General features: G+C 38.0%; 1 protein-coding gene across 1 annotated transcript in view; it reads left to right on the plus strand.

Moving 5' to 3' along the window:
* LOC111977959 (CUB and sushi domain-containing protein 1-like) overlaps positions 1–16,844 on the plus strand; it is a 638,095-nt gene that overhangs the window by 451,084 nt on the left and 170,167 nt on the right. Inside the window, exons 8-10 of the mRNA XM_070448606.1 lie at positions 4,171–4,252; positions 4,659–4,783; positions 7,966–8,087. Coding sequence (XP_070304707.1) covers positions 4,171–4,252; positions 4,659–4,783; positions 7,966–8,087 — 329 coding nt within the window. The remainder of the gene's footprint in view (positions 1–4,170; positions 4,253–4,658; positions 4,784–7,965; positions 8,088–16,844) is intronic.

Consider the following 16,844-nt stretch of genomic DNA (forward strand, 5'->3'; position numbering starts at 1 on the left):
TGGAGCGGAGCCATCCCATGATTTTTCATGTTTTTTTYCTTTGTATTACCACTTGGGTTGCAAAGCTACCAGTAATTTACCAAAGTTACTAGATTTTTTGGTAATTAACATGTAGTCTATGGCAATCTATGATACCTTTGGTAATTTATACTTGAATAACTTGTATTTCATATATTCATTTATAGTATTCATTTTTTATATCTGTGTCCATACTGTCCATGGGTTTCTAGTGGATAGACTATATGGTTCAAGAGAAAATAGTCTAATTAGTGAAAAGAATTGCATTATTTCCAATTAACTCTGCAACACTTCCAAATGTTTTGTTTTCTCACAACTGCCACCAGTTTGGCAATAAAACATTTACAACAAAGACATATTTACATAGTAAAATTTTAAAAAATGTGTACAAAAATATTATGGATATTTCATGCAGAAACCCTCATATTAAACACTTATTCACTAAATATATGTTTTATATTTAGGATAATGTTTTACAGGTTTATCATTCTATTTTTATATTCAAATAATTTTTATTATTTTATACACTCACCAGACCGTTTACTAAGTACACCCATCTAGTACTGGGTCGGACGCCCCTTTGCCCCCAGAACAGCCTGAATTCTTCGGGGMGTGGATCCTACAAGTCAGAAACGTTCCACWGGGATGTTATTCCACTATGACGCAATGACATCACGCAGCGGTACACCACCGCCACCAGCCTGTACTGCTGACACCAGGCAKGGTGGGTCCATGGATTCATGCTGCTTACGCCAAATCATGACTCTGCCATCAGCATGAAGCTTCATCAGACCAGGCAAGGTTTTTCCACTCCTCAATTCTTACTTTTAGCTCAAAKGAGGGGAACCCGGTGCAATAGCCCATCCGTGACTAAGATCGACGAGTTGTGTGTTCCGAGATGACGTTTTGCACACACGTTTTGACCTCTCTCATCAATGAGCTGTTTTTGCCTAAAGGACTACCACTGACTGGATGTTTCTTGTTTATTGCACCATTCTCGGGAAACCTTAGACACTGTCGTGCGTGAAAAGCCCTGGAGGGAGGACATTTCTGARATACTGTATCCGGCSTCCCTGGCCCCGTAGATCATACCAAGCTCACAGTCACTTAGCCCACTCGTTATGCCCATTCTAACATTCAATCGAACAGTAACTGAATGCCTCGATGCCGGTCTGCCTGCTTTATATAGCAAGCCATTGCCACATGACTCACTGTATGTAGGATCGATCCATTTTCATGAACAGTGTGGTGTACCTAATAAACTGTCTGGGTGAGTGTATATTTTACATGTGATAAGGCCACACAGAGGGCCAGAGATAATTACAGACACCTGGGATAATTTGAAGTACCCAAAACGGCCACTAGATGTTATCTGATAAAATTCCATATAATTCCTTGAAAGTTATAACAATTCTGGAAGATTACTGGTAAACTTTGAAAGTTTCCAGTAAAATACCCTCCCTTTGCAACACTAATTGCCATGAGCGGTAAATCATTAAAGCTCCTGTCATCACAAGGTGGAAATACGGTCATGGTTCCTCCTGGCACCAGAGGGCAGCAAAGACCGCCCTAGAGACATTTATTGGACTCARGTGTSTCTTATTATTTCATGATTGTGTCCGTGTTAAAAAAACGGGTGTTTTCTGTGGTCCTTTGCAGAAGCTTGAGTTGTTTACCGTGTGAGGTCGGTTCCTGAGTGAGTTTTCGAGACTTAAGCTGTGTTCGAATACCCATACTAACATACTGTATACTACATACTTAATGAGTATATGCTATTAGTTCATTTTAGTGTACTGTAAATGAACAGTAGGCTTTCAGTTGAGCGTACTAGCTCTTYGCCTGTCTACCAGAAGTTGATGCTGTTGCTATGCAACCTSTTGCTAGCTAGTTAGCATAACAAATTACTTGTTTGACATTTTACGACTTCGGGTGTGTTCTTAAAATCAATGTGGAGTGCCAAAGTGCGCTMGTAAATTCAGACCGTTGTCAGATTGTCCGTTTGTAAATTCAGAGCGTTTCGCTCTCGGAGCGCACACTGGACGCTCGGGCCAAAGAATAGGGTTGATTTGAGCGTTCTGACCTTACAACGGCAGTCAAGCACTCAAGCTAGCTACTTCCAGACGCAAATGAGACCACTGATCATTTTACTCGCCCTAGCAGAGCTGGTTAGGCAGTTTTCATGTTATCCAGAGCGTTGGTGACTGTGCTGCTGGCTACAATTTAATTACACATTTTTGCCAACGTTTACTGATACCGGCCACATTCAACGGGTGTTGAGCGCTCGTAAATTCATTATTCTGCGCCCTGGTACACTCAAACGAGAGTGCTCTGAAATCGGAGTAGATAGCCAGARCGAATTTACAAAGCACCCGAATGTCCATTGAGAACGCACAACRACTATACCATTTAGCAAAGCTAAGAATGACGGGAATAATAAAGTCAATAAAYGTTAGGTAGTTAGATAGCTTATAGTTAATATACTGGCAAGTTTGATGTATAAGTAGCCAACTAACGTTAGGTAGCGAGCTAACATACCGGTACATACTGCTGCTAAGTGGTTCGTAAGGACAGCGTAGCTAACAAATTGTCAGCCAACATAACGGGTAACGTAACTTATTTGAAAAGTCATTACTCTATTACATTGCTCAACATTTTTTAACATTTGTCATAATTAGTCAAAGCAATGAATTTGTATCCGCTCTCATTGTACTTTGGCTTCATATTTTCCGCCATTTCCTGAAGAATTGCATTATGGGCCCTAAAGTACGGAAATAGTGTCCTCTGTGTGTATACTTTCAGTACAACATCTGGGAACTTTTGGCATACTAACTATATCCATACTATGACCAATAAGCATGCTATATACTCAATTCACATTASAAATAGTACAGTAAGTGCGGTTAGTATGATTATTCAAACACAGTGTTTGTTGTTTTTCTAGTGTAYTGTGATCCTGCGGCTACTGTTTCTCAGTAAAGTATTTATGTTTATCCTTACCACTGATTTCTCGTCTGGTCTCTTYTCTGCACCTGGGTCCAACCTCACCACGTCACAAATATATATTTCATATCTGAATGCAATCCATACAAATGTTATGATGAAACATTGTACAGGCTGTTATATTTCTATAGCTGTTGACTCACCTGTTCAATTATTTCACTTGAAGCAAAGCTTATAAAMCAGTTCGATGTAATATAAAAATATATTGTTCCTTTAATAAATGCATCTATCCAAACATTATTCTGTAAATTGTATGACAAATTTCTTACCTTAAACGTTTCACTTACATTTTGCTTACATACGCTAACATTAAGTAATGTGTATTATATTAGAATAGATAGAATACTATAAAAGTGTATTGGGGTATTGTCCAGTGGTGTTGTGTCGTGTTAGATGCAAGATTATTATGTTTAATGATTTGTCTCAGTCTGTGTTGTGGTCATTAGAGACTTTTAACTTTTTATTTCAAGACATGTTTTACATGAAACAACGCCCAATGATCAATGTATTTTCCATTCCGAAAGCAATTTTTTGTCCAAATTGGCGCCAAAAGTTTTAATTGACAATTTTACTACTAATGCTCTAAGTTTGCAGTAACTGTGAGTGGACTCATCTTTGTATTATTTCATGGCATCTGAATTAACGGCAGCGATAGAGGAATATTTTTCTTTCATTGAGACTAATGGCGCGTGATCTTGTTAGAACATGAAATKAGATGTATTGCTCTAATACTATAATTGTGAGGGTGCTGTTTGTCGCCGCTGTCTCTTGCTCCTGGCCCTGTGCTTCTAGTGTAATACCTTTCCGATTCTTGTCAGCACTTCTTATGGAGCATCGATAGCAAACTCAACCTTTTTTTCTAACCATCAGTGTGTATATTTTGTAGTGTCAATAAATGAATTAGTCATGAATATTGTACAGTCAAGTTTATCACATTACTTTGATTATTATATATATATATATATATACATATAGGTATTTTTTCCATACCTGCCCGGTATACACAGTACTTACTTGTATATACACAGTATATACTTGTGGTGCCCCACTTTCATGGTATTATTTTATTATATCTGTCACTAGTATTTCAATAGGTTTTGTACCTCTTTTCCCTCACCACTCTGTTTTCCACCTWTTATCCTCTTTCTGTAGTGAGCCAAGGGGGCATGGCAGCAGACATTTGTCCAGATCCTGGGATTCCAGAGAATGGGAAGAGGATGGGCTTTGACTTTCAGTGGGTGCCTTTTCTTCACTCTTATCAGGTTTGGCGTCAGTGTAATGGGAACTGTGTGGAACAGCTTTAATCAGTGCGAGCCCTGCTGTGTTGCATTTTTAAAYCCCCACTGCTATACCATCACCATTAGTGATTGCAATTSCACCCCCTCAATAGGTGATAAGACCCTCTTAGAGAAGATACCTTAATTCAACAAGGGTCATTACTTGTTTGTTAAGGAGGCAGACTTACTTATCACCATTAAAAACAAAGAAACTTGAGAATGGTAGTGAACTTGTACACAGAGAAAAAAAGTTATATTTAGAGGAAGGAAGTCTGTCACAGGCATAGAGGGACCAGGGGTCGATGGTGCGCTCTGTGCGACAGGTCAGTCACTGATGGTCATTTGTCTCTCCAACTCCCATAGGGTCGGAGCCAGCATCCAGTTTTCCTGCGATGACAGCTACGTGCTTCAGGGATCAAAGAGCATCACTTGCCAGAGAGTGACAGAGACACTGGCCGCGTGGAGTGACCACAGGCCTATCTGCCRCAGTAAGTGTGAATGCATSYAGACCATTTTCCCATCCCAACACTTTCTGTTGATACATTTTCACATCTCGTTAAGGGAGATGGGGGACACGCACCAATGATGAGTAGGGTGTTCAATGGTAAGGGACTACAGTACAGAGATTCTTATATTTTGAGGATATAACTGCTACCTACTACCTCCCAGGTCAAAGACTTGAATGTTCTCTATTCTTCATATTACCATGGCTTTACCTGGAATTTACAAAGGCTATTCAAGATTCAATCCCCTTGATTTAAAAGCATTGAGACGTCTTCTCTCTGTCTTTATTGAGACTTGCAGTTGTTAGCCATCTGTGAGAGGCAGTAACTGCAAGCTGTCTTCCTTTGAAGTGTTAATAGCTGGGATGAATATCACATGAGCTCCCRAAATTATTATGACTGCATGGTAGGCTTTTGTTAGCACATGTTGTGTACAAAAACAGAAAAGGTTTATTTTTACAAGTTTTTTGTTGTTGTTGCTATATACACTATTTATCACCTTTGAAAATGTGATCCTGCTCTCAATGGGTTTCCYCTGACCAAATACAAGTTAAAAATATATACAGTATATATAGAAAAAAATCTGTAATCCCTATCCATTTAGATTTGGGGAAGCATGGATGATTTACATTTTTTATTTACAAGAAATTTATAGCAGTCCATATACAATAGATTAKRTTAAGTGCTACCAAACTGTAAAMGTGGAAAATATATTGGATGTGAAAAAAGTCATCAACGTAAACTCTTGTTTTGAGGGTGAAACTTCAACCACAAGATTATGTCATCATTGTAACAAATTTTCCACATATCATTTTTTATTTGAATTTGGACCTTTGAAACAACATTTGATCTTCAACTATAGGCTGTGCAGCACCTCCTACTGGATAGTTGATTTATCTACAATTATTTATTTGATCTCTCATCTMGGGTTTTAGCCAAATCCAGCCTTACTTAGCTTWGATATTTGTCACTGACTTCTACCAATGTGCTATCATGAGAATGATTATTGAGAGCTCTCTTAATAACTAAATATATTCACTGTTGCTATCAAAGTCATTCCAAAGAGTAGGTATAACGGAGCAAATTAAATGCAATCATACTTTATAAGTCATATATCATCAATGATACTATTTAGGCCTRTATAGCATTTGCAAAGTCATCAACAGCTGTTTTTTCAATTCAACTCAGAGTTAAACTAAAAATAGACAATATAAATAGGCCTAGGGTTTCAAGCTTTGATTGATTTTCAAATGTAATCTTCAAGTTAATCATTAATATTAAAATCTAAGTTAAAGTATAGGACTAAATCAAATCAAACTTTTTTTAAGGGCATTTAAATTTTGAATAGATTCGATTGAGTCCTATTCTTTCATTTAGATTTTTGGTTGAGATGGAGTGGCGAATCCAACATGAATTATAAATTTGTAGACAAACTGGATATTGGATTGTTTTTGGTTGTCAATGCAACCAAATAACAACATTTGAAGGAGACGTAACAAATCAAATCAAATCAAGATGTATATACTGGTTGGATAGTGCCATCTATGCCACTGACTTAGTCTGGCTTTAATTCAAGTTTGTCTACAAATTAATAATTGATATGTTGGATTCACGTCTCCATTTCAACCAAAAATCTAAGTTAAAGAATGGGGGGAAACTATAGCGGTAACACATTGGGAATTCAACAAGTCTGTGAATAAAGTTTGGAATCTCATTGATCAATGTCTCAAATATTACCCACATTTCCACGTTGAAATGACATGGTGTGCCCAATGGCACACTTGTGAAAGCATGGTGTGGCTAAACTGATACTCCAATCTGAACTTAAACCAGGTAGAAAGTGTGTAGAAATGATAATGAACCYAAATRCTTTAATACTTTAATCTCCAAACTATTTTTCTTCAATCACAGCATTTTTAATATAGAGTTATTAGCCGTGCTATTTAGCGGATTTGGTTGATCTTGTGGTTTCAAACCAGTGAGCTTATTAATATTATTCATCAAGAATATGGGCAGATGGAATTATTGACAATGAAAAAGGTTGAAATGTTGTTCCCTTGTTATATAATTAATATATAATAATTTACTATCAATATACCATAAAAAATGTGTTTTCCAGATTGCGTTTGGATACAAAAAAAATAGGAATGTAAATATTTGGTCGCGACTGAGACAACCTGGTTCAATTTGAGATCTGCAGAGTTCTAACTTTCAAAGCCATAGAGGACACAGGCCTCCAGATAACATAAATCAAAATTAAATGAGGCAGTATGTCAACCATCCAGAAGTAAGAGTAACCATGTTTGACAATTTCTTAGCACCATTCCTGGAAAGTACTGATTGATCCAGACACTTTTTGTCACAGCATCACCCAGTAAACCCTTTAAGAATAACACTCTACTAYCCCCTCACCCCCAAACCTCTCTCCACTACCACCCCCTCCATGCGGAGCTAAGTAACAGGTAGAAGCCATTAAATGTGAAATTAAAAAGCCTCCAGCTCAGAGATACACTGCTGCTCTTTTCTCTCCCGGATTGGCATGATCCCAGGTGATTACTTAGTTAATTATAGACTGTGGTTCCGACCTGTAAATGAAGAATGTGCTCGTTTTGCCATTTTTTTCTACCGACTATAGAACCCTCTGACACTTCGATAATTAACAGGCGCACAGCGTAGTCATCAGAGATTTCAAAATTAATCATTTTCAGCTTCACCTCTTGATGATTTCACTCACCAATCCTCAGTTGTTGTGGAGAGGATAAAGTTTGAGTAATTAGGTGCTATTAAAAGGCACTGTTTTGTAAACAAGCATGTTGGCTTCCAGCCTTTCAGTGAAGGATACCACTGTAGAAGGATACCACTTAAGGTTGGATTCTCAGAAGGCTGGAATCCAACCTTAAGATTCCAGACACATTTTCTATGACGCAAAACATGGAATCTCATTTTTGTAGAGAAAGTGTCCAACCTTGAATGCATTCCACGACCAACTGTTTTACAGAAAATGTACAGCAGTGTCAAGTCTATTTCTGGAGTTCGTTGAGGTTATTGCTTTACCAAATAGCTCATTTTCTCAGTGTAATTGTGGGATGTATATCACCTGTTGTATCATTGCATTGTTGTTTCCAATGTTTCATTTCTGATGGATGTATTTGATTTGATTTCAACAGCGAGAACGTGTGGCTCTAATTTAAGAGGACCAAAGGGCTTCATCACGTCCCCTAATTACCCTGTTCAGTATGAAAATAATGCCCACTGTGTCTGGGTCATAACAGCAGTGGACAATGGGAAGGTGAGTCAGATGTATTTTCTTCTTTCTTTCACTTTAACACGGTGAGTAATCAGCATTCATATACTTGCTAATGAATCCCTCTGCAAGGTGAATGGTTCAACTTCAATCATTTAATTMATTTTTTGTAGTATTTTGCAAGTTGAGTATCAAGGCATTATCACATTATTTTGGATGCAGTCTGAGAGATTTTTTTACTCTAAATGAAGGGAAATATATTTTATTGTGACAGTGACCCAATAGGACAGATCTTACGAGAGACAAAATGTTCTGTAATGCAAAATAGTATGTGAGGCATAAACCTTTAAATTATAACAAATGTGTGGTATATCTACCCTGCATGATGCCAAACAACCCATGACTTCATTGGATGGCTTCATTGGCATTGTTAAGGAAACATTTCATTATCATGCATTCTTTCAGCGATTAAACAATTTGTTTATACTTGGCATACTCCATGTTTATTTCATTTTCTTTGAATAATAAACTCCACAAGTTAACGGCAAGAATGGAGATGATTTCTGTGTGAAAATTATTTATTTTAATTCAGTCACCTCAATGTCAGAAAAGTTTCAAGAGCAGTATTGGAATCGTGCTGGTGCAATGGATAAATATCTATTCCGTGGTGGGGGGGATCCAATCACATAATCATGATTATGTTACCGCATTAATGCAATGCCATTGTGTGCATTAGCGTACAAATGGCATTAAACTCACTAAATGATCATTACAAATATGAGGCATAAAAATCTAATTTTATAAAGAGGGCCCACTTAAAACTGTTCAATTAATGGTTTCTACTTGTCGTTTATATCCCTCGTGCAACATAGGGGTCAGAGCACTAAAGATAAAGCAAACAGTAATTAATATTTCCTGCTTTAAATTATGGATACTTCAAGAAAGAGTGCCTTAAAGGAAGTGGAACTCTTCAAAGTGATTGGAAATTWAAAAAAATGTCACTTGGCTGCCCCCCAAAAAGCCATATCACAACCTACAGTTGAAGTCGGAAGTTTACATACACTTACGTTGGAGTCATTAAAACTTGTTTTTCAACCACTACACAAATTTCTTGTTAACAAACTATAGTTTTGGCAAGTTGGTTAGGACATCTACTTTGTGCATAACACAAGTAATTCTTCCAAAAATTGTTTACAGACAGATTATGTCACTTATAATTCACTGTATCACAATTCCAGTGGGTCAGAAGTTTACATACACTAAGCTGACTGTGCCTTTAAACAGCTTGTAAAATTCCAGAAAATKATGTCATGGCTTTAGAAGCTTCTGATAGGCTAATTGACATAATTTGAGTCAATTGGAGGTGTACCCTTGGATGTATTTCAAGGCCTACCTTCAAACTCAGTGCCTCTTTGCTGGACATCAGGGGAAAAATCTAAAGAAATCAGCCAGACCCCAGAAAGAAAATTGTAGACCTCCACCAGTCAGGTTCATCCTTGGGAGCAATTTCCAAATGCCTGAAGGTACCACGTTCATCTGTACAAACAATAGTATCAAGTATAAACACCATGGGACCACACAGCCATCATACCACTCAGGAAGGAGACGCGTTCTGTCTCCTGGAGTTGAACGCACATTTGTGTGAAAGTGCAAATCAATCCCAGAACAACAGCAAAGGACGCTGTGAAGATGCTGGAGAAAACCGGTAAAAAATTATCTATATCCACAGTAAAACGAGTCCTATATCGACAGGGACTGGTGCACTTCACAAAATAGATGGCATCATGAGGTAGGAAAATTGTGGATATATTGAAGCAACATCAAGACATCAGTCAGGAAGTTAAAGCTTGGTCGCAAATGGGTCTTCCAAATGGACAATGACCCCAAGCATACTCCCAAAGTTGTGGCAAAATGGTTTAAGGACAACATAGTCAAGGTATTAGAGTGGCCATCACAAAGCCTTGACCTCAATCCTGTAGAAAACTTGTGGGCAGAACTGAAAAAGTGTGTGCGTGCAAGGAGGCCTACAAACTTGACTCAGTTACACCAGCTCTGTCAGGAGGAATGCGCCAAAATTCACCCAACTTAAGCTTATGGAAGGCTACCTGAAAMGTTTGACCCAAGTTACATCAAGGACATCATGTTACACAATACATTTATGTTTTGTTCGATAATGTGCATATTTATATCCACAAATCTCGGTTTACATTGGCGCCATGTTCAGAAATGCCTCCAAAATATCCRGAGTAATTACAGAGAGCCACGTCAAATAACAGAAATGCTCATCATAAACTTTGATGAAGATACATGTTTTACATATAATTAAAGATACACTGGTTCTTAATGCAACCGCTGTGTCAGATTTTTTTTTTTACTTTAGGAAAAAGCATACCATGCAATAATCTGAAACGGCGCTCATTTCTCCGCCATGTTGGAGTCAACAGAAATACGAAATTACATCATAAATATTCCCTTACCTTTGATGATCTTTCATCAGAATGCAGTGCCAGGAATCCTAGTTCCACAATAAATCGTTGTTTTGTTCGATAATGTCCATTACTTATGTCGAATTAGCAACTTTTGCTAGCATGTGTAGTTCACATGTCCAAACGATGGCGCCGGTCCAGGCGAACTCGGACGAAAACTTCAAAAAGTTATATTACAAGTCGAATAAACTGGTCAAACTTAGTAGAGAATCAATCTTCAGGATGTTGTTATCATATATATCCAATAACGTTCCAACCGGAGCATTTCTTCATGTCTGTATAAGTAATGGCACACATGGCCATTCCATGACTAGCGCGCGTGACTAGAAACTAGCATTCTGCCAGACCACTGACTCATTCCCCTCCCATCCGGTCCCACATCACACTAGAGGCTTCATTCCACGTTCTACTGACTGTTGACATCTAGTGGAAGGCGTATGAAGTACAATCAGATCCATAAATGACAGGGAATTGAATAGGCGATGACTTTCACATCGACCCTTCTCMGAATTCTCACTTCCTGTTTGTAAGTTTGCCTGCCATATGAGTTCTGTTATACTCACAKACATAATTCAAACAGTTTTAGAAACTTTAGAGTGTTTTCTATCCAATAGTAATAATAATATGCATATATTATCATCTGGGACAGAGTAGGAGGCCGTTCAATTTGGGCACCAATTCATCCAAAAGTGAAAATGCTGCCCCCTATCCCAAACAGCTTTTAAACMATTTAAAGGCAATGCTACCAAATACTAATTGAGTGTATGCAAACTTTCAACTGGGAATGTGATGAAATAAATAAAMGTTTATATAAATTATTCTCTCTACTATTATTCTGACATTTCACATTCTTAAAATGAAGTGGTGATCCTAACTGAACTAAGACAGGGCATTTTTACTAGGATTAAATGTCAGGAATTGTGAAAAACTGAGTTTAAATGTATTTGGCTAAGGTGCATGTAAACTTCCGACTTCATCTGTATGTGTTGTGATAATTGCGTTGTTTGCTCTATAACCTGTTAATTCATATTCCTTGCGAACMTGATATATGGGCCTAAAGGCCGAAACAATAAGAAGACACAGTGGCAGAATGAATTCAACAACACCTTTGCTTTATCACAAAACCGGATAGCAACCTAAGTCCACAAAGYATATTGCAYGTRCAGTAACAGATAGTTACATGACCTACAGCATGGTCAAGCAAGTTAATGTTTCCGAACTTTTCGGACCACTAAACAACTTTTGATTTAGAACCACAGAGAGTTACCGCAAGTCCCAAAGAAACAGGAGCTGCCTAACCTATTCCATCCTCCTCTCTTTSATGTTGACGAAGCAGTCTATCACTTTGTCATACAGTACATGCTTTTATTTTTCGTTGTCCTAGGCTACCTGGCTAAATAGCTTGCTCTCTAGCCTAACTTCCATTCATGGGCAACGTTAGCTAGTTAACATGAGTCTTCTACATCTAGCTACATATTGAACTTCCATCCTCTCAGGCCAGGGGYACAACAATGTGTGAATTAATGGCTGGATCAGAATTGCTGTTATAATCATTGGCCAGTATGGAGATTTAAGTAAAACCACAAGTCCAAATCCCTATCTCCATCCATGGCTAATTTAGGAAAGTGCCAATTTTAGCTAGCTGGCTAGCTAGCCACCGAAGGACAACAACACAAATAGATGCAACAATTCAAGTTTTTCTGTCAATGRCATATACTCTCAATGGGATTTGATAGGAGTGACGCCAAATCCAAGCTGGCCTCCCTTGACACTTTTCTTTGGTGCGCCAGGACCATTCACAGTTGAGCTCGCTTAGTTTAGCTCAACTCTGATTGGCACATTTTTTATACTTTTTTTGTCAAGGGAGGCCAGATAGTTGCTGGCTTCCTTTGCCTTCAATGCTAGAGTCGGCAACAATGCCATACTCGTTTGGACCAGACAGCATCAGATAGATGGCCTACACATAGAGAGACAGAGGGGCGCTATTTTGCTTGCTCGGTTGCTTTCTCCTGTGAGATACATTCAGCCTCTTGCGACTGAAGGAAAATTGTGAAACACAGAGAGAGGAAAGATACATTTATTTTTGTATTAGTCCATTAGTCCCTTTACAGTTGGCACTATGCATTAGGGCAGATAGYGTTCTCCTGGCATCTGCCAAACCCAGATTCGTACGTTAGACTGCCAGATGGTTAGGCATGATTCATCACTCCAGAGAATGCGTTTCCAGTGCTCCAGAGTCCAATGGCGTTGAGCTTAACACCACTCCAGTCAACGCTTAGCATTGTGCATGGTGATCTTAGGCTYGTGTGCGACTGCTCGGCTGTGGAAACCCATTTCATGAAGCTCTTGTGCTGACGTTGCTTCCAGAGGCAGTTTGGAACTCGGTAGTGAGTGAACAGAAAATGTGTACGCGCTATGCGCTTCAGCACTCRGCGGTCCTGTTCTGTGTGGCCTACCACTTTGCGGCTGAGCCGTTGTTGCTCCTAGACGTTTCCACTTCAACACTTGACAAACTGAATTGTTGGAAAGGTGGCATCCTATGACGGTGCCACGTTGAAAGTCACTGAGCTCTTCAGTAAGGCCAATCAACTGCCAATGCTTGTCTATGGAGATTGCATGGCTGTGTGCTTGATTTTTTTACACCTGTCAGCAATGGGGGTGGCTGAAATATCTGAATCCACTCATTTGAAAGGGTGTCCACATGCTTTTGTATATATAGTGTATCTTGCACCAAGTACATGGTCCTTAGAGATTTTGATTCATTAAATGGGTTCAAACTTGTCTTCCAATGGCTGGGGTTGTGGCAAATGTTCCTGTCTGTCTCCTGTTTGTTCCTTTTCTTTAAGCCTATTCTCAATTAATTTTGCAGGTAGTATAGGATAGAATTATCTTAAAGTAGTCTGTTTTGTAATAAAATGACTCTTCTGAAAGTTGTTTTTATCTATATTTATTGCAAGAAGCAAGTGCCCTTTTTAAATTACTTGCTGTGTAAGTCAAGTTTTCATTATTTCCTTCTCTAATTTGTTGCATGCCATTATTCAAACATGAGMATTTATCTTGGTGGAAAACTTGGGTTTTGAAAACAAACCAGTGAGTTCTTTTTAGAACACATGGACGTCACTGACATAGTAGCTGTCATTCAGCTCTAATGAACGTCCATTCTGTGGCTTTTGTTGCTAGTTTGGGAAGATATGATACTCAAGTTTTGGGCTTAGGAATTATGTTCTCCATCTAATTGGAGGAAGGATTGCTTTCAAAGTATGAGCAGGACAGAGTATGAACAACCTCATAAAATGTTTCTTTCTTCCGATCTGTTCTCCAGCTAATATTTTCTGACATTAAGTATTACAAGTAGTGCTGCCTCATCAGATCCCTAGTTGATTTGTGATCATAAGCCAACCATAATGTGTTACATTGATTACACARGTGTATGTATAGGATAGGTCTAGATGTCCACAGTTCAATGAACCGTCCAGGTTCTGAAAATGCCCACCAGTTGACCCTCTTTCAAGATAACACTGTTGTTTGTAGGGAATATTCCATTTTGTAAATTRCACCTCAAACAACTATGTTCATATCTGGAGCAAGTTTTGATTAATTTTAATTAATTTTTTGCATACAATAATTTGAATGTTTTAACTCACAATTGGACTTCAATGTTATGCTCTAAACCGAGCTGTGTTTTTCCAGAGKCACCTGGCATACCATCATACATCAGACTAGGTTACCCCAAGGAGTATAATCCATTCAGTAATTAATATAGTCATTGACACATGAATATATTTACCCCGATGTGTTAGTGTTTGTGTATGTAACTGGTTGACAGTATTTATAAACAAATAGTGTGATGTTTTTGACAAAACAATGTTGTTGGGACACAAAATGGGCAAAATGGGCAAAATGTATAGGGACAGGTGTTCAAACCAGACATTGATTCTTTTGGATGAGTTACAAAACATCAACAATCTCTACAAAGTCACAGGGAGGTTTTAAAAGCATTTTAGAAGTCTTATCAACAATTGAATACAAAACAGAACCATTGAACCAGTTGTCATGCCTTTCGGTTCTGAATAAAACAAAGGAATCAATAGTGCCCTAAAATATTATCTACAGGCCACTTAAAGGAACAATCACCAAGATGTGCTGTCAGCATGCAATTGTGTTGATATAGACTATGAGTTCTGTTTTYTCCATTGCTAAGTCTTCTGTAAAAACCCTATTGGTTTTTGACAGGGTAATTTGAGAGGGTGGTAATGTAGCCTTCTCATTTAAGATTGCCTTAAACCGCTTACTATGAAACAAAGTTTGACATTCCACACAGATTGCTTGTCCAAAAACTTCAGAGGTGCTCACAGTTGCGTAAAAACCAACAACATATATTTACCTCTATTGACGGTATATTATCCCAGAGACATAAGAGAAGGCTAGTAAAATGTCCCAACAGTACAGGTGTCACCTGATTCAATATATACTGYATATACGGTTATAGCACAGCTTTAGGGAGTTACCATGGACATGGATATTGTGGTGAMACTGAGAAATTAAAGGCTCTCCATATTCTATTGTAATTGTAAATGGCAGGTCATTGTGTAATTGCTAATTTATTCTTAACCCTGTCCATCTCTCGACTTGTATTTTGGCTTGTTCCAGTTATCATGACTTCATCACATTGCTACATGTATTTGGACATGTGTCTGTTTTTTATTAWTATTAAAGCATAGGTCGGAATTCAATCTTAGCACACATTGGTTATGCAGTGCGATTTCTCTCAGGTGGCTTATGCTGTATTGGAGTTGTCAATGGTGTTATGCCAAGAAGATTGACATTTCATGGATAATGGATTGCCACAAAGCCACAATGATCCTTAGACAATGTATTGTTTTTGTGCCCTTTGAAGTGCAATGCATGACGATTGATATACAAACAGATGGTGCAGCAGTGTAATTAAACACACATTCACCAAATCTACATATTTTTGTGCTAAGTTCCATTAAACTGTATATTATTCTTGGTTTAGTAGCCGTTGGTCATTGAGGGAAAATGTGTGTGTTAGATCTTGCCCCGAGCTATTGTTATCATTAATCTCTGCAAAGAGTTGAGAGTACAGTGTCTTCAGAAAGTATTCATACCACTTTACTTTTTCCACATTTTGTTGTGTTACAGCCTGAGATTTTGTGTCACTGATCTACACACAATACCACATAATGTCCAAGTGATTTTTTTTAGCAGAATTTTTTTGAAATTAATAAAAAATTTAAAGCTGAAATGTCTTCAGTCAATAAGTATTCAACCCATTTGTTATGGCAAGCCTAAATAAGTTCAGGAGTAAAAATGTGCTTCACAAATCACATAATAAATTGCATSGACTTATTCTGTGTTCAATAATTGTGGTTAACATGATTTTTGAATGACTACCCCATCTCTGTACCCCACAAAAATCTCCCTGGTCTTTGTGGTTGAATCTGTGGTTGAAATTCACTACTCAATTGAGGAAACTTACAGATGAGTTTCCTCAATTGAGTAGTGAATTTCAACCACAGATTCAACCACAAAGACCAGGGAGATTTTTCAATGCCTCACAAAGAAGGGCAGTGATTGGTAAATGTGTTAAAAAAAGGCAGATGTTGAATATCCCTTTGAGCATGGTGAGGTTATAMATTAGGCTGTGTATGGTGTATCAATACGCCCAGTCACTAAAAGATACAGGCGTCCTTCCTAACTCAGTTGCCTGAGAGGAAGGGATWTCACCATGGTGAATTTAAAAGAGTTACAGAGTTKAATGATTGTGATAGGAGAACTGAGGATGGCTCAACARCATTGTAGTTACTCCACAATACTAATCTAAATGACAGAGTGAAAAGAAGGAAGCCTGTACAGAATAAAAMATATATTTGCATCCTGTTTGCGACAAGGCTCTTAATAAGTAATACTGCAACATGTGGCAAAGAAATKTACTTTTTGTCCTGAATACAAGTTTTGGGCAAAACCAACACAACACATCACTGAGTACCGTTCTTCATATTTTCAAGCATGGTGGTGGCTGCATCATGTTATGGGTATTTAAAAAAAAAAAAGTTTCACCTTTATTTAACCAGATTTATTAACCAGGCAATTTGAGAACAGGTTCTCATTTCCAATTGGGACCTGGCCAAGATAAAGCAAAGCAGTTCGATACATACAACAACACAGAGTTACACATGGAGTAAAACAAACATACAGTCAATAATACAGTAGAAAAATAAGTCTATATACAATGTGAGCAAATGAGGTGAGATAAGGGAGGTAAAGGCAAAAAAAGGCCATGGTGGCGAGGTAA

This window comes from Salvelinus sp. IW2-2015, linkage group LG18 (assembly GCF_002910315.2).
Source record: "Salvelinus sp. IW2-2015 linkage group LG18, ASM291031v2, whole genome shotgun sequence".
NCBI lineage: Eukaryota > Metazoa > Chordata > Actinopteri > Salmoniformes > Salmonidae > Salvelinus > Salvelinus sp. IW2-2015.